Source organism: Dermacentor andersoni, chromosome 3 (assembly GCF_023375885.2).
Source record: "Dermacentor andersoni chromosome 3, qqDerAnde1_hic_scaffold, whole genome shotgun sequence".
NCBI lineage: Eukaryota > Metazoa > Arthropoda > Arachnida > Ixodida > Ixodidae > Dermacentor > Dermacentor andersoni.
Window position 1 is genome coordinate 113,800,086 of NC_092816.1, and position 18,346 is coordinate 113,818,431.

At 47.8% G+C, this 18,346-nt stretch overlaps 1 protein-coding gene across 1 annotated transcript in view; it reads left to right on the plus strand.

The window, feature by feature from the left end:
* LOC129386416 (neprilysin-1-like) overlaps positions 1-18,346 on the plus strand; it is a 94,183-nt gene that overhangs the window by 40,061 nt on the left and 35,776 nt on the right. Inside the window, exons 6-7 of the mRNA XM_055074350.1 lie at positions 8,352-8,453; positions 10,936-11,217. Of these exons, the coding sequence (XP_054930325.1) occupies positions 8,352-8,453; positions 10,936-11,217 (384 nt within the window). The remainder of the gene's footprint in view (positions 1-8,351; positions 8,454-10,935; positions 11,218-18,346) is intronic.

The following is an 18,346-nucleotide window of genomic DNA, read 5'->3' on the forward strand; positions in this document are numbered from 1 at the left end:
GGCTTTAGGTTACGCGTCCGCCCATACGTCAAAACGCCCAGTTCGCCTGCGGCTACTAGAATACCGGCCACACTCGTAGCTCTGAAGGAACGTTTTGAACGCAGGCTTCTTGGATAGCTCTCATGCGGTATCAACCGGCAGGCGCTTAGAGGAGAGGTTGGAAAGGCTTCGCCAGCTGGCTCCAAGACAATTGGAAGTCGCATCATGACGCGTAGTCAGTGAAGGCTGAACTTTGCCCCCTATCACTATCACTCGGCGAATGAGATGAGGAGAAAAAGCATGGCTAGGAAGGAGGGTAACTTGTGATCATCCGTAGCTATCTTAATCTGACACGCTTCACTTAAATTGTGGCGCTAATGTTTTACAGTAGCCGTGCCTTGCGCGTCTGCAAAATTTGTCCAGGCTGTTGCAGGATCCCTTTGCCATAAATGCATTTACCCGTACTAACTTTTACATTGAACCTTCCGTGGCATAAAATTGTACCTTTTGGCGAAATTTCATTCATTAGAAATCAGTTTTAAGCACAAATATTTTTCTACAACTTTAGGCGAAATACGCACGTCTTCATAGGTGGAGCGGATCTTTGGGGAAGCGGTTACTTAAATGCTGCAGAACTAATGACAATGCGTTACCTGTGTGTATTTTCATGTTACGAAACGTGTAATATATTTTGACGCCGCAAATGTCAAAACATTATTGTCATGTAATTTTTATATTCACGCGCTACACCATTCGCTAGCTATACGGAAATGTAAACCTGTTCAGCCTGAGATGCTATGCAAAGGGTGAGACGTCTACGCAGAGGTGTCATGAAAACGAAGTTGTGACGGTTGTCAATGGAAGGATGCGAAAGACAGGTGTATGCACAGTAAACACATACCTAGCTAAATTTAAATATTCTCTACCTCTTACCTTACAGTGAACAATATCGATTTTGCAGCGTTGCCCAAGCTTTGACACTTACCAAATGACGATATCAAAGAAAAATAAAACAAAGCAATGAAGTTTTTCAGTATATTCACAAGTTCATAAAGTATTGATTGTGATTTAATGGGGTCCAAGAGAAAGTGTAAGAGTGGTCCTGATCGACAGTAAGCATCAAAAGTACGCGCAGGAGTACTTTTATCTTGGTCAATTACTCACAAAGGACCCTGATGATAAGGAAATTTACAGAAAAATAAAAACATTTTGCGGTGAAAATAGCAGACACTACCAAACCCTGACTGGCAGCTTGCCATTGTCGTTGAAAAGAAAAGTGCACATTCACTGCATTTTGTCGGTGCTAACATAACGGGCAGAAACCTGGACGTTACCAAAGGAGCTCGAGTACAATTTAACGACCTCGCAAACAGTGATGGGATGGAATGAAGAATGTCAGGCGAAGGTTGACAGGGGGGACAGCGGTGTGGATCAGAGAGCAAACGGAGATTGCCGATACCTTTCTTTGCATTAAGAGGAAGAAATGGAGATGGCAAGGAATGTAATGCGTAGGGAAGGTAAACAATGGACGATTACAGTTACAGAATGGGTGCCAAGGAAGTGGGAAGCACAGTTTAGGAGGGTAGAAAATTAGGTGGGGTGATGAAATTGGGAAATCTGCAGATGCCACTTCGGATCAGCAAGCGCGTGGCGGGGGTAATTATAGTTCTGCGGGCGAAAGCTTCGTCCTGCATTGGACATAAATATAAGCTACTGCTGATGATGATGAAGGCGACAATCCGACATTATATCTCGAAGTATATGTCGCAAATTCATTTTTGAATACAAATACGGGGGCAGCGCGTATTGGACTAATTTGTCGGTCGACGTATTGGGCTGGTTAAGGCATGTATAGGTCCAGCCGCAGCTGCCGTACCAGTAACGGGGCCTGCGGTACCACCACAGCTGTTGCACTGTGGTGTCAGTTTAGGAAACTTCGCTTTTAATATTGACACGTGTACTTATCTTTATCGGGCGACCACGTTTCGCCGCCTTAACAACTGTAATCGCACAGCGACGGACGCGCCTGCATGTATCCGACGTTTCTGGAAAGTTATCGATGATTCTACCCGGCTGTCTGTTGTCGCCGAACCTTATGTTATCTGATTTCATCGCCTGACGCGAATGGCGTAGAACATTGTGGAATACGCGCGGGTCCCAGCGATTAGTCTGGAACATTCGACGACTGCTGTATAAAAGCCGACGCGCTTGACCCGCTGAGCAGATTTTCGACGATCGCCGAGCGTGTTCGCCGCTATCGTTGTGCTATAAGTGTAGCCTGTTTTGTGGGCACAGGTTCGCCCAATAAAAGTTAGTTTTGTCGTTCACAGTACTGCTACTGTGTTATTCAACGTCATGACCACGTGACATCTGGTGGAGGTGCTTGTGCGTTCATGTACCGAACGCCCCCGCAGAGCCGCGATCCAAGCCCGAAGCCCGAGGACAAAACCAACGTCGCCCAAGACCAGCGAGCTAGCCGCCGGCTGCAAGGACTGCCCCCAGAGCACGGACTCCTACCTGAGACGTGCAGGAAGATTGCCACCAAGTCCTCCCCAATGGCAGCCCCAGCATCCCCCGTCGTGCTGCAGCAGCCCAGGGAGCCCCCCACGTTCCGCGGTTCAACATTCGAGGACCCGGAAACCTGGCTCGAGACGTACGAGAGGGTCGCTGCATTTAACAGCTGGAACAGCGACGACAAACTGCGACATGTCTTCTTCGCATTGGAAGACGCTGCCAGGACGTGGTTCGAGAACAGAGAAGCCACGTTAACGACCTGGGACCTTTTCCGAAGTGGCTTCCTGCAGACATTCACAAGCGTCGTACGCCGAGAACGAGCCCAAGCACTACTGGAAACCCGAGTGCAGCTGCCCAACGAGACCACCGCGATTTTTACAGAAGAAATGAGCCGCCTATTCCGCCACGCCGACCCGGAAATGTCCGAGGAAAAGAAAGTCCGGCTACTAATGCGTGGTGTTAAGGAGGAACTTTTCGCCGGTATGGTACGAAACCCACCGAAGACTGTCGACGAGTTTCTTCGCGAGGCCACTAGCATCGAGAAGACACTCGAGATGCGAAACCGGCAATTCGACCGCCGCACCAACGCTACAAACTATGCCGGAGTTCAATCACTGGCCTCCGAAGACCTGCGCGAGGCTATCAGGGCAGTCGTACGAGAGGAGCTTCAGAAGATCTTCCCGTCGTCGCAGCCTCAAGTGGCCTCGATCGCTGACATCGTCAAAGATGAGGTTCAGCGGTCGCTTGGAGTTCCGGAGGTGCAACCTCAATTACCCCAACCCGAAGCGATGACCTACGCCGCCGTCGTACGCCGTCAAGGCCCTCCTCAGCGACCGCGCCAGGGCCCTGTAACGCCGCAATTCCGTCGACCAGCGCCGCCGCCGCCGACAGCGCGCCCACCCGTCGCCCAGCGGAGCTACCCGAGGAAGACCGACGTTTGGCGCGCTCCTGACCACCGCCCGCTCTGCTACCACTGCGGGGAAGCGGGTCACGTCTACCGACGATGTCCATACCGGGAAATGGGACTGCGAGGTTTCGCCGTCAACGCTCCGCGCCCGCAGCAAGGTGAACGCCCTCGCGATATCGCTGACTACCTCGCGGCTACTCAGTGGAGTTCTCGACGACCGTCACGTTCACCATCACCAGGCCGCTACCTGTCGCCGCAGCGCCGACCATACACTGGCCCAGCTCGGGGCCGGTCAGCGAGCCCATATCCGGAAAACTAAAAGCAGCAACCGATGGAGGTGCGGTTGCTGTCCGTCGAACTGTCGAAGATCCTCCGCCGCCGACGAAGACGCCGAAGAAACTACCTCGACGACATAACGACACGCCGCCGTCCCGACGAAGTCTGGAAGGAAAGAATCCGACGACGAAAGACGACCTGACGACGTCACATACCAGCCACAAGTCAACGCGACGCAGTCGTGATCCGACGCCAAGACCGAACTGTAATGCAAGACAAAGAGCCACCGACCTCGACGTGCTTCTCGACGGCCACGCAGTCACCGCCTTAGTCGACACAGGGGCTGATTACTCCGTCATGAGTGGACACATCGCCGCCCAGTTGAAGAAAGTTAAGACTACGTGGGAAGGCCCTCAAATTCGTACCGCCGGAGGACACCTCATAACGCCGACTGGAATGTGCACGGCAAGAATTACCATTCACGACCGGACTTACCCTGTCACCTTCGTTATCCTCCAACAGTGTTCACGAGACGTCATTCTCGGCATGGACTTCCTCAACCAACACGGCGCAGTCATCGACCGGAAGTCGAAGTCAATAACTCTGTCGGAAGACCATGCGATACCGTCGGAGAACCCTCGTAGTCACCACGCCTTGAGTGTGCTCGAAGATCAGGTGAGCATCCCGCCTCGCTCCAGCATTGTTATTTCGGTCGGCACCGAAACACCCGCTGACTTAGAAGGTGTCATCGAAGGCGACCAACGTCTACTGCTAGACCGTGAAATTTGCGTCGCAAGAGGGATCGCTCGACTGCACGGAGGAAACACGAAAGTGTTGCTGACAAACTTCAGCCAGGAGTACAAGCACATCAACAAGGGCACGACGATCGCATACATCGAGGAAATTCTGGAAAACAGCAATGCGTTTGTCCTCTCGGATTCCGCCGCATCTACCCCGACGACCGTGGTTGCCGAACCAGACTACGACATTAATCCAAGTCTCCCCGTGATTAAGCAACAGCAGCTCAGAAGTCTGCTCCGGCGATACAAAGGCTGCTTTTCGACGTCATCGAGGATTCGACAAACACCAGTCGCCAAGCATCGCATAATCACCGAGGAGTACGCTCGACCACTTCGCCAGAGCCCTTACCGAGTTTCGCCGCGAGAACGTGAAGCTATAAGAGAACAAGTCGACGAAATGCTGCGCGACGACATCATCCAGCCGTCGAAAAGCCCGTGGGCATCTCCTGTTGTGCTGGTGAAGAAAAAGGACGGAACCCTTCGTTTCTGCGTCGATTATCGTCGTCTGAACAAGATCACGAAGAAGGACGTATACCCTCTCCCACGGATAGACGACGCATTGGATCGGCTCTGCAACGCTAAATACTTCTCCTCGATGGACCTCAAGTCTGGCTATTGGCAAATAGAAGTTGACGAAAGCGATCGTGAAAAGACCGCCTTCATCACCCCAGACGGCCTCTACGAGTTCAAGGTTATGCCATTTGGACTGTGCTCGGCGCCTGCAACGTTCCAGCGCGTGTGGACACGGTTTTAGCAGGATTGAAGTGGCAGACCTGTCTCGTTTACTTGGATGACGTCGTTGTATTCGCCGAAAATTTTGACGATCACCTTAGGCGGCTCGCCACAGTACTAGAGGCCATCAAGTCATCAGGGCTCACTCTGAAGCCAGAAAAGTGCCGCTTCGCTTACGATGAGCTTCTATTCCTAGGCCACGTCATCAGCAAATCCGGAGTACGCCCCGACCCGCAGAAAACAGCTGCCATTGCAAAGTTCCCGCAGCCCACCGACAAGAAGGCAGTGCGTAGATTTCTTGGCATGTGTGCCCACTACAGGCGATTTGTCAAGAACTTTTCACGCATCGCTGAGCCGCTGACACAGCTAACTAAATGTGACGTCGAGTTCAAGTGGGAAACGCCACAGGGCGACGCATTTCAAGAACTCAAACGACGCATGCAGTCGCCGCCCGTACTTGCGCACTTCGACGAGCACGCCGATACCGAAATACACACTGACGCCAGTAGCCTAGGCCTCGGTGCCGTCCTAGTCCAGAGAAAAGATGGACATGAACACGTGATAGCTTACGCTAGCCGATCATTGTCAAAAGCAGAAGGCAATTATTCTACAACCGAAAAGGAATGCCTCGCCATCGTTTGGGCCACAGCGAAATTTCGCCCTTACCTATATGGCAGGCCATTCAAGGTGGTCAGCGATCATCACGCGTTGTGTTGGCTAGCTAACCTAAAAGACCCCTCAGGACGGCTGGCACGGTGGAGCCTCAGGCTACAAGAATACGACATCACTGTAACCTACAAGTCCGGACGAAAACACTCAGATGCCGATTGCCTATCCCGCGCCCCCATTGACCCGCCGCCGCAAGATGACGAGGATGACGACGCCTTCCTTGGAATAATAAGCGCGGAAGACTTCGCCGAACAGCAACGAGGAGACTCGGAGCTAAAAGCCCTAATCGAGTATTTGGAAGGGCACACCGACGTTGTCCCAAGGGCATTTAAGCGTGGATTATCTTCGTTCACGCTTCAAAACAACCTACTCGTGAAGAAGAACTTCTCACCAGTCCGCGCCAACTACCTTCTTGTTGTTCCGTCGGCGCTACGTCCAGAAGTACTGCACGCCCTACATGACGATCCGACCGCTGGGCACCTCGGTTTCTCCCGGACGCTATCGAGGATACAAGAAAGGTATTACTGGCCGCGCCTAACCACCGATGTCGCCCGTTACGTCAAGACATGCCGCGACTGTCAGCGACGCAAGACACCACCGACAAGACCAGCGGGATTACTACAGCCGATCCAGCCTCCTTACCGACCTTTTCAGCAGATCGGGATGGACTTGTTGGGACCGTTTCCGACATCAGCTTCCGGAAATAGGTGGATTGTCGTGGCGACGGACTATCTCACCCGCTTCGCTGAAACTAAAGCTCTACCGAAAGGCAGCGCAGCCGAAGTGGCTAAATTTTTCGTCGAGAACATCCTGTTGCGACATGGTGCTCCAGAAGTCCTCATCACCGACAGAGGAACGGCCTTTACAGCGGAGCTCACTCAAGCCATTCTGAACTACAGTCAGACAAGGCACAGGAGGACAACGGCCTACCATCCGCAGACGAATGGTCTTACGGAGCGGCTGAATAAGACCATCGCCGACATGCTAGCGATGTACGTCGACGTCGAGCACAAGACGTGGGACGCGGTCCTGCCGTATGTCACCTTCGCCTACAAGACGGCGGTGCAAGAAACAACACAGATCACGCCATTCAAGTTGGTTTACGGCAGGAACCCGACGACGACGCTCGACGCCATGCTGCCGCACGTCACTGACGAGGAGAATCTTGACGTCGCTACCTATCTCCAGCGCGCCGAAGAAGCCCGACAGCTCGCCCGCCTACGGATCAAGACCCAGCAGCGTACCGACAGCCGACACTACAACCTCCGACGACGCTTCGTCGACTACCAGCCCGGCGACCGTGTTTGGGTATGGACCCCGATACGCCGGCGAGGACTCAGTGAGAAGCTGCTGCGACGCTATTTCGGACCCTACAAGGTCATCCGACGTATTGGCGCACTAGACTATGAGGTCGTGCCAGACGGCATTTCGCACTCACAGCGGCGCCGCGCACGATCTGAAGTGGTCCACGTGGTGCGCCTTAAACCATTTTACGGACGCTGATGAACTTCCTTAGTTTGTTGTTTTCTTCGCTACGAGTGCTTTTCTTTGTTACTTTCGTTTGTTAGCAGCATCGGGGCGATGCTTTTTAAGAGGGGGGTAATGACACGTGTACTTATCTTTATCGGGCGACCACGTTTCGCCGCCTTAACAACTGTAATCGCACAGCGACGGACGCGCCTGCATGTATCCGACGTTTCTGGAAAGTTATCGATGATTCTACCCGGCTGTCTGTTGTCGCCGAACCTTATGTTATCTGATTTCATCGCCTGACGCGAATGGCATAGAACATTGTGGAATACGCGCGGGTCCCAGCGATTAGTCTGGAACATTCTACGACTGCTGTATAAAAGCCGACGCGCTTGACCCGCTGAGCAGATTTTCGACGATCGCCGAGCGTGTTCGCCACTATCGTTGTGCTATAAGTGTAGCCTGTTTTGTGGGCACAGGTTCGCCCAATAAAAGTTAGTTTTGTCGTTCACAGTACTGCTACTGTGTTATTCAACGTCACGACCACGTGACAATATTTATGCAGAGAGATAGACGTACATAATAAGTCGTGCGGCACAGCAGTGGATGTGCGCAATGGACAAGTCCACTACGCGTTCCAAGTGTTCGCTCTGTCCGGCTTACTGGATTCATAATCGCGTACGCTAGTGCTAGTTTGATGAATATGGATTATTGTAGTTAAGAAAGAAACAGCGAACTTGTGCGCCCTCAACGGATTGAATGAGCGATCAACGTATTATTTGTTTGATTATTTGACTGAGGTGAAGGAATGAACTGATTGGTATGTCTTAATTTTTATTAAGACACATGAAACTAAGTGGTTTAAGGCATGCGGTATGTTCTTTTTTTGCAAGCAGAGTTCCCCGTACTGTGCCGTGCTGCAAACTTCAAAAAAACGCGATCCCCGAGCAGCTTTCGCCATTATTGTGTAAAAGTTTATTATTATTTTTCCTAATTTCTTGCAGTTGGAGAAATAGCTGCTACATTGACCAGCACCATGCAAGGAATAACGGATCCAGTTCGTATTCGAGACATGGGCGCAGCAACAGCACCGACCATCACAGCTGGTAACGTTTCTTTTTTTCACTTTCGTTACCAATCTATTTAGTAAAGCAATGAAGGGGGCTAGTTGGTGAACGTTCATGGTTATATTGCGCTCAGTTTTACAAACACGATATTAAGGAAGAACAGGACGTGACGTGGACGGACGTAGCGCAATTGCGCTACGTCCGTCCACGTCCTGTCCTGAAAATATTTAGGAATCAAAATACTAATTTCGGTGGTTCGACTGTTCAACTGTTCCTCTGTTTCGCAGCTCTGGCTCCGAAAGAGTTTCGAGCCCCCGGGGTTCCTTATCTTGCGACCAAATTTAAGCCAAACGAGCGGTTTCGCGTTCCGCTTCCATCGGAATGCGAAACCACTCGTGTAAATTGAATTGAGAGCTCGAATATATATATATATATATATATATATATATATATATATATATATATATATATATATATATATATATATATATATATATATATATATATATATATATATATATATATATATGTGTGTGTGTGTGTGTGTATATATGTATATATACACATTGGTTTTTTGTTACGTTCAGTTTAAACACGTCGCAGCTGCCGAACGGAAACTCAACTACGAAAAAAATCCTCAGAAACTGTTCTCGCGCATTTCAAATTGAGCTTGCCGGTTTAAACACAACATAAAACATAAAACATAAAAAACATAAACATAAAAAAATAAAAAAATTAATTAGGCATAAGAACACAACCTAAAACCCAACATAAAAAAATGACTTCATTCGCATATTTTTCCATGTTTGATTTGAGACGTATAGTACCTTCGGCTAACACACGAAAGGGGTAATTAAAGCTGATGATTTTAGGTGACGTAGGTCGTTGCAAGACCCTTCATTCTACAGGTTGTTACGAGCTCAACATAAAAAAATTTCATCCCGTTTATGTTGCACTGATAACAAGAGTCAAGAGCCTAATTGGAGTGCAGTGAGGTCTGTGTCCGAGCAAGTTGGTAAAGCAACATCATTGAACGGAACCTCGCAATAAGACCAGACCCAAAGAGCGGAAAACGGACACACAGAGTGCTATTTATCCTTTTGCCACCCAACTGGCCCAATCTGTTGCCCTGTTTCTTTATAGAGGTTGCCTAACCAGGGTCTCTGGCAGATGTCTCGATCCTGCGAAGTGGCTAGATATCTAGGTGATAATGATATTAGACGCGTTGGGAATGTCAAAGTGGGTACAAGGATTCAAGTCTTATCTATACATAATTTCTTTCTGAAAAGAAAGTGTCCAGGGGAAAAGTTCTTCCTAATATTTTTCGTTTTACTTGCGGCATTGCAATGATGTGTACTAGAGTTTAGGAAAGAGCCCGTCAGTGGTTTGAAGACAGGTCTGCACACGATGCTTCACTTGGTGGAGACTTTCTGGAGAGTTCACTGTAATGTGTGCAATGTAATGACTGCATATCGCGCAGTGTGTGAGGGCGGTTCTCATACATCTTTGCATTGAGCGCCTTTCAGAGACTTTATTGGGCATATTACAGTTCCTGCTTTAACTATTCGCACATGAGACAGACACCTTGAATTCTTTGATCAAATCGAGAACATCTTTGAATCGAAAGATGTTCTCGATTTGATTGTTTTGTCAAAGAACAAAAAAAGACGATTATGTTTTTCCCGCCACTTCTCAATAAAATATTGACGACCTAAATCGAAAGTTTGAAACAAACCATCACTAGAATGTGAGTTTTTCTTTTAAATGCAACAAACCTCGTCAAATTTGGTGCAGAGGTTGCCGAGAAAGACGAATTCTCCTTCTACATGTATTTAGATAGGAGCATGCGACCTAATGTTTCCTGTTAGGGGGAGGCTCAGCTGCATTCTCAGCTGCCCGCTGATGTCCAGAGGCAGATTTCTATGTAGAATGATACACTCACTGTTTCCGGTAGGGATTCGGCCAGCCCTAGAAGCACGAGGTTGAAACCAATAGGGCTTAGAACACCTCCCTGGGGAACGCCTCGGCATGTGTAGTGGTCGGTAGTCGGATCATCTTCCGTACGTACGAACAAGGACCTTTGTGTCAAGTAGTTTCTGATCCATCGGTATACTCGCCACACTTATTGTAGAGAGTGAAAGCGCTAACCATCGTCTTGCGTTCTTTAATAGAAGCGGTATACTTACCTCACAGGTCGAACGTGCCTGTCAGCTGAAGGAAAATGACACACCCAGGTTGTTCTGATATTTTACCCGTATTTCCCCTTAATATTTCGTTACAGTGGGCATGAAATTAAGCTTATTGCGTTGCTTTAAGGTTTTCTATACTTTGGCACATATAAATATATTCTGCAGAATAGAAAGCACTTCCTAAATTGACTATTGCGTCAAATTTCATTTCGGTTAGTTGAGCTCTGTCTGGTAGCTTTCTAGGGGTGACACAGTAAATTTACAGATGTCATATCGTCACGTTGTGTAGTCTTCGTGGTCGCGGCGCCTAACGTGGCGCGGTTCATTTGCAGAAATGTGGGCCGGACCAATTGCGAAGTACACGAAAAACAAGTACGGAGGCAATGACTTCATCTACCAGAAGAGCATCCCGCTGGGGCTGGCGAAGGCACTTGAGTCCAAAGACATAGGCCCGCACGGAATGTGGTGCTGTATGGCCTGGAGCCTGTTCTGCCAGCTCGTACAATTCACGCATCCCGATTTATTAGTGAAGCACCGAAATCCTGAACACGTTTGCTATGATCAGACCAGAAGTCTTATGGGGTACGCTATCACAAGCCGGTTCTTCCTTTCAGGTGAGTTGATGCGATTATATTAGAAAATTAGTAGTGAAGTGTTTGCGACAAAGCAGACCACTGACATCACACTAAGGAAAACGCAAGGTAATTACTTGAGCTGAATAAATGAAATAAAGAAACGAAAAAATAATGGAAATGGAAGAGGATGGAAAAACAACTTGCCGCAGGTGGGAACACTTCCACAACCTTCGCATTACGCGAGCGATGCTCTATCAATTGAGCTACCGCGATGCCGTTTACCCACACACTTTTTTGCGTATTTATGATTCAACCCTGGCAATGTTATCCCGTGCCAACACTCACAAATGTTGGTGGCGGACGTGGTACATCCTTTCTGCCGCAAGCGTCACGAGAACGTGATCTCTTTAGGTGAAGGCAAGCGGTCAATAAGCCCATACATGCTACCTCAAGGCATCAATGTTGCCGGATTCGAGACCTTTGTTGTGAATATAACGAACAGACATGGGTTAGCTGAGGGGCCCGATTCTGCAAACACTGACGCCTGCAAACACTGACACCAATCAGAACATAAGGAAAACTCCTTGTGCTTAATAAATGAAATAAAGAAACGATAAATTAATGGCTAGAAAGCTGATGAAAAAACTCGATTCCCCATCCACTTTCTTGAGTATTAACATTTCCTAGTAGAACCCTGGGAGTGCTAGCCAGTGCCACCCTACGTCACGTTATTGTGATGCCTGCGGCTGAAAGGATGTTCCACATCCGCCGCCAACGTTTGTGAGTGGTGGAACTCGACAACATTTCCAGGGTTATACTAGGAAACATAACCACCCAAGCAAGTGGATGGGGAAACGGCTCCGCGGCAGCTTAATTGGTAGAATCGCACACGTAATGCGAAGATTCTGGGATCGTTCCCCAACTGCGGCAAGTTGTTTTTTCATCAACTTTCATTTGCATTACCTTTGCGTTTCTTTATTTATTTATTCAGCTGCAGTAATTTCCCCTATGTTCTCCTTTGTGTAAGTGTTCGTTGGCGTCCTATGGTATGACTAATAAAATTGGGCCCCTCGGTTAACCCCTCTCTTCTCGTTTCTTACGTAATGAGGGTCTCGAATCGGGCAACAATGATGCCTTCAGGTAGCATATGTGGCTTTATAGACCAGTTGCCTTCACCGAAAAAAGATCACATTCTCGTGACGCCTACTGCAGAAAGGATGCCCCCATCCACCGCCAAATTTTGTGAGTGCTGGAACTAGATAACATTGCCAGGGTTCTACTAGGAAACATAAGTACCCAAGCAAGTCGATGGGGAAACGGCGCCGCGGCTCCTGAATTGGTAGAGCATCGCACGCCTGATTCAAAGCTGTGGGATCGTTCCCCACCTGCGGCATATTGTTTTTTCATCAACTTTCATTTTTATTACATTTTGGCTTCTTTATTTCATTTATTAAGCAGAAGTAGCTTTCCCTATGTTCTGCTTGGTGTCAGTGTTTGCAGGTTTCTTATGATATGACTAATAAAAATGGGGCCCCTCGGCTAAACCATTTCTTCTCTTTTTTTACGTAACGAGGGTCTCGAATCCGGCAACACTGATGTCTTCAGGTAGCATGTGTGGTTTTATCGACATGTTGCCTTCACCCAAAAAAATCACGTCCTCGTGATGCCTGCCGCTGAAAGGATGCCCCACATCCGCCGCCAAAGTTTGTGAGTGGTGGCACCAGATAACATTGCAAGGGTTCTACTAGGAAACATAAATACCCAAACAAATGGATGGGAAAACGGTGCCGCGGCTGCTGAATTGGTAGATTGCCGCACGCATGATTCGAAGGTTCAGGGATCGTTCCCAACATGAGGCAAGTTGTTTTTTTATCGACTTTCATTTCAATTACCTTTTCGTTTCTTTATTTCATTTATTCAGCTCAAGTAATTTCCCCTATTTTCTCCTTCGTGTCAGTCTTTGTAGGCTTCTTATGATATGACTAATAAAAATCGGGCCCCTCGGCAAACCAATTTCTTCTCGTTTTTTTTTACGCAACGAAGATATCAAGTCCGGAAACATTGATGCATTGGGGTAGCATTTGTGGTTTTATTTACATGTTGATTTCACCCAAAAAGATCACGTTCTTGTGACGGCTGTTGCAGGAAGGATGCCCCACATGCGCCGCCAAGATTTGTAAGTGGTTGAACTAGATAACATTGCCAGGGTTCTACTAGGGAACATAGGTACCCAAGAAAGCGGATAGTGAAACGGTGCCGCGGCAGTGGAATTGGTAGAGCATCGCACGCCTAATGCGAAGGTTGTGGGATCGTTCCCCTCCTGCGGCAAGTTGTTTTTTGATTCACATTCGTTTCCATTTATTTACCGATTCTTTATTTAGTTTACTCAACTGAAGTGATTTCCCCTATGTTCTCCCTGATGTCAGCGTTTGCAAGCTTCATATGATAGGACTAATAAATATGGGGCTCCTCAGCTAAACCATTTCTTCTCGTTTTTTACGCATCGAGGGGCTCTAATCCGGCAACATTCATGCATCCAGGTAGCATGTGTAGTTTTATTGACATGTTGCCTTCATTCAAAAGGATCACGTTCTCGTGACGCCAGCTGCTGAAAGGATGTTCAACATTCGCTGCCAAGGCTTGTGAGTGGTGGCACTGGCTGACACTGCAAAGGTTGTACTAGCAAACAAAGCGAAGAAAGTGTATGGGGAAACTGCACCACGCTAGCTCAATTGGTGGAGCATCGCACGCGTAATGCAAACTTTGTGGGATCGTTACCTACCTGCGGCAATTTGTTTTTCGATCCACATTAGTTTCCTTTATTTATCGTTTCTTTACTCCATTTATTACGCACACATAATTGCCCCTATGTTCTCCTTGCTGTCCTTAGTTGTTGACTTATGATATGACGAATAAAATTCGGGCCCCGCGGTTAAACCCTTTCTTCTCGTTTATTGCATAACGAGGGTCTCGAATCCGGCAACATTGATGCCTTCAGGTAGCATCTGTAGGTTTATTGGCCGGTTGCCTTCACCCAAAAATGTCACTTTCTCGTTACACTTGCCGCTGAAATTATGTTCCACATTAGCCGCCAAGGCTTGTGAGTGGTGGCACTGGCTAACACTGCTAAGGTTCTGCTAGGAAACATAAGTACCACAGAAAGTGGTTGTTCAAACAGCGGCGCGGTAGCTCGATCGGTAGAGCCTAGCACGCGTAATTCGAAGGTTGTGGGATCGTTCCCTACCGGCCGCAAGTTGGTTTTTCATCAATTTTCATTTCCGATGACTTATCGTTTCGCTATTTAATTTACTCAGCTCATGTAATTTCCTTTATGTTCTCATTGGTGTCAATGTTTGTTGGCATCCTTTGATATGACTAATAAAATTTGACCTCTCGGTTAACCCCTCTACTCTCGTTTATTACGTAATAAGGGTCTCGAATCCGGCAACATTGATGTCTTCAGGTAGCATGTGTGGGTTTATTGACCGGTTGGCTTTACCGAAAAAGATCACGTTCCTGTGACACCGGCTGCAGAAAGGCTTCCCCACATCCGCCGCCAAAGGTTGTGAGTGGTGGAACTAGATAAGATTGCCAGGGGTCTACAAGGAAAAATACGTAGCCAAGAATGTGGATGGGGAAACGGCGTCGCGGCAGCTGAATTGGCATATAATCGCACGCGTAATGCGAAGTTTGTGGGATCATTCCCCACCTGCGGCAAAGTGTTTGCTCATCAATTTGGATTTCCATTAAGTTATCGTTTCCTTATTTAATTCATTCAGCTTAAATAATTTCCCCTATGGTCTCCTTGGTGTCAGTATTTGTTGGCTTCTTATCGTATGACTAACCAAAATCGGGCCCTTCAGTTAACCCCCTTCTTCCCGTATATATATATATATATATATATATATATATATATATACATGTCTCAAGAAGCCAACAAACACCGACACCAAGTAGAAGATAGGGTAAATTACTTGCGCCTTCATATACGGAGTAAAGAAACGAAAAATAATGGAAATGAAAGTGGATGAAACAACAACTTGCCGCAGATGGGAAAGGATGCTACAGCCTTCGCAGTACGCGTGAGCCGCTTTGTCATTTGAGCTACCGCAGCGCTGCTTTCCCATTCACTTTCTTGGCATTTATGTTTCCTAGTCGGCTCCTCGGAGTGTTAGCCAGCGCCACCACTCACAAGTCTTGGGGGCCTATGTGGAACATCCTCTCTGCCGCAGACGTCACGAGAATATATTCTTTTTTGGGAAGGCAACCAGCCAATAAACCCACACGTGCTACCTGAAGGCATCAATGTCGGATTCGAGACCCTAGTTATGCACTGAGCGAGAAGAGGGTAAACCAAGGGGCCCGATTTTAATTTATCATATCACAAGAAGCAAACAAACACTGAAACGTTGAACAACATGGGGTAAATTTTGCATAAAACATACATAAATATGTAAAACTGCGCTGCTACAGATTTCTTAACCTAGACTTGAAGTTGCTAGCGTATCATAGAAAAAAGGAGCATTATCTGCCTAAAAGAAATACGTATATACCAGAAAACGATGTTGCAAAAATGTATGCACGCTCAGCTCTAACTTCTTCGATGGAGATGGGTTCATCGAGTTCAGGGTGAGGCGCCCCCCCGTATTTGGTGACACAGGGTGGGAGAAATGGGTCTGTTCCGAAGCACTTGTTATATAATTCTTCTTTGAGTTCTTGTTCCGTCCCTGGGTACGTATGGATTAGCCGTTCCACCGCTTTACAGCCCTCGTTCGTGGTTTTTGTTGGTTCCATTTGGTTCCATAATTTGGTTCCATAATTTGTTGGTTCCATTGGTTCCAGTTTCGCTGCCATAGCGAAACTGACCCGAAACACAGCGGCAGGCAAAGACCGGATAACTAATCCCATGATTCGAAACCTAAGCGATGAGGCGTTACAGGCCTATACTACCTTTATAAATGAACATTGGCAACAGGGTACTATTCCAAGGGAGTGGAAGCACGCTCAAACAGTCTTAATTCCCAAGCCTGGCAAGAAATTAGCAATTACTAACCTTCGACCAATCTCCCTAACTTCGTGTCTGGGGAAACTATTTGAAAGAATAGTAAACTCTAGATTACAAAACTACTTGGAGGACAATGAAATCATTCCAGACACTATGTTTGGATTCAGACCCAAGCTCTCAACTCAAGACATCCTCCTACAGTTGAAGGAAGAAGTCCTGACAAATATACCAAAATCAAGCGAACACGTTGTCATGGCCATCGACATAAAAGGAGCTTTTGATAACGTAAGCCACCAAGGAATACTCGATGGCCTGGCTGAAACAAACTGCGGAGAGCGGATATACAACTATGTTCGCAGCTTTTTGCACCAACGAACCGCTGAGATTAAATTTGGCGCAGTAGAAATCAAGACTTTCAAGGCACCCAAGAAGGGTACTCCCCAGGGCGCAGTGATCTCGCCAACGCTATTTAACGTGGCGATGATAGGCATTGCAAGAAAACTACAAGCCATCTCGGGTATCCAGCACGCCCTATACGTGGATGACATTACAGTCTGGTGTGTCACCGGGTCGCTACGTGATAAAGAAGAACGATTACAAGCAGCTGCCTGTGAAATCGAGACGTACGTGCGAGCCAGAGGGCTGCAATGCGCGTCAGAGAAATCTGAGATTATACGAGTCTGGAGAGGGAAAGGGAATCGTAACGTCCCGACGGACCCTGCCCTTAAACTGGAAATCAGACTTGGCAATAATGCAATACCTGAAAAGACCACAATCCGGGTACTAGGCATGTGGCTACAATCAAATCAACGCTGCCAACACGGGCTTAACCTCATCAAGACGGCAACACAACAAGTCGCGAGAATGATAAAGCGGGTAGCCACGAAAAGGACGGGGATGAAGGAATCAGACACCCTTCGCCTAATCAGAAGTCTGGTGGTTAGCCGCTTCATTTACAGCTTGCCGTATTACCAGCTAACGAAAACAGAGAGGGATGCGATCAATTCGTGCTTAAGGAAAGCCTACAAGATCGCCCTACAAATTCCGCAGTGCGCCCCAACCGAAAAACTCATGTCTCTAGGGATTCATAATACATTCGAGGAACTGGCAGAAGTTCAAGTGATAACTCAAAGAAACAGACTCGCACAAACGACCACGGGTAGGAAACGCCTTGGTAGACTCGGGTATCACGAGCTCCTTGAAAAACACAACCAAACTAAGCCAATCCCCACAATAATCAGAAACTGCATCAAAGTGGCGCCAATACCCAGAAATATGGACCCAACTCTACATGCAGGCAGAAGAGAAGCCAGAGCTGCATACATTGAAAAAACGCATGGCGACAAACCAAACTCCCGCTTCGTGGACGCGGCAAGATACCCAGGCAGGCAGAAAAGAACGGTAGCTGCTGTCACTGACTACATGGGCAGAGAAATCATTAGCGCCTCCACTCACAACACCACTATCGTGGAAGCAGAAGAAATCGCAATAGCCCTTGCTATCAAAGCGACGGAACCAAACAAACAACAAATAACCATCCTATCAGACTCTCAAGCGGCATGCAGAAGCTACCTCAGGGGACGAGTATGCACCGCAGCCTATAGGATTATAGGAGATATAAAACCCCGAGCCAGATTTCACCTTATATGGGTACCCAGTCATGAGGGAATCAAGGGAAACGAAGAGGCTGACAGAGTAGCTCGTGCGCATGCTACACACCACGGGTGCTCACAGGACGCCTCTGAAGAGCTGATCCCGATTGACCAGAACTACTCTGCAATTTGAAACTACCACAGAGGAAATAGAATGAAGCTACCACCCCCAGATAAGAACCTCAGTAAGGAAGAACAGGTTATATGGAGAAAACTACAAACGTATACATAAACAACCTGCACATTCTCCATAAAATTCACCCTGAACGATATGCGGACACATGCCCATGGTGCGGAGCTACGCCAACCTTAGACCACATCTCATGGGCATGCAAGCATATCCACAAAAGACAAACACAGAAATTACGGATAATACACAATGGGAGGCGGCGCTGTCCAGCTCACAGGAAGAGGTCCAAAGGGCCATCATCCGACAAGCAAGACGGCGTGCGGAAGCCAGTGGGGCCCTTGTCTAGGGGCTCCAACCATTGAGCGTTTTATTTTTCAATAA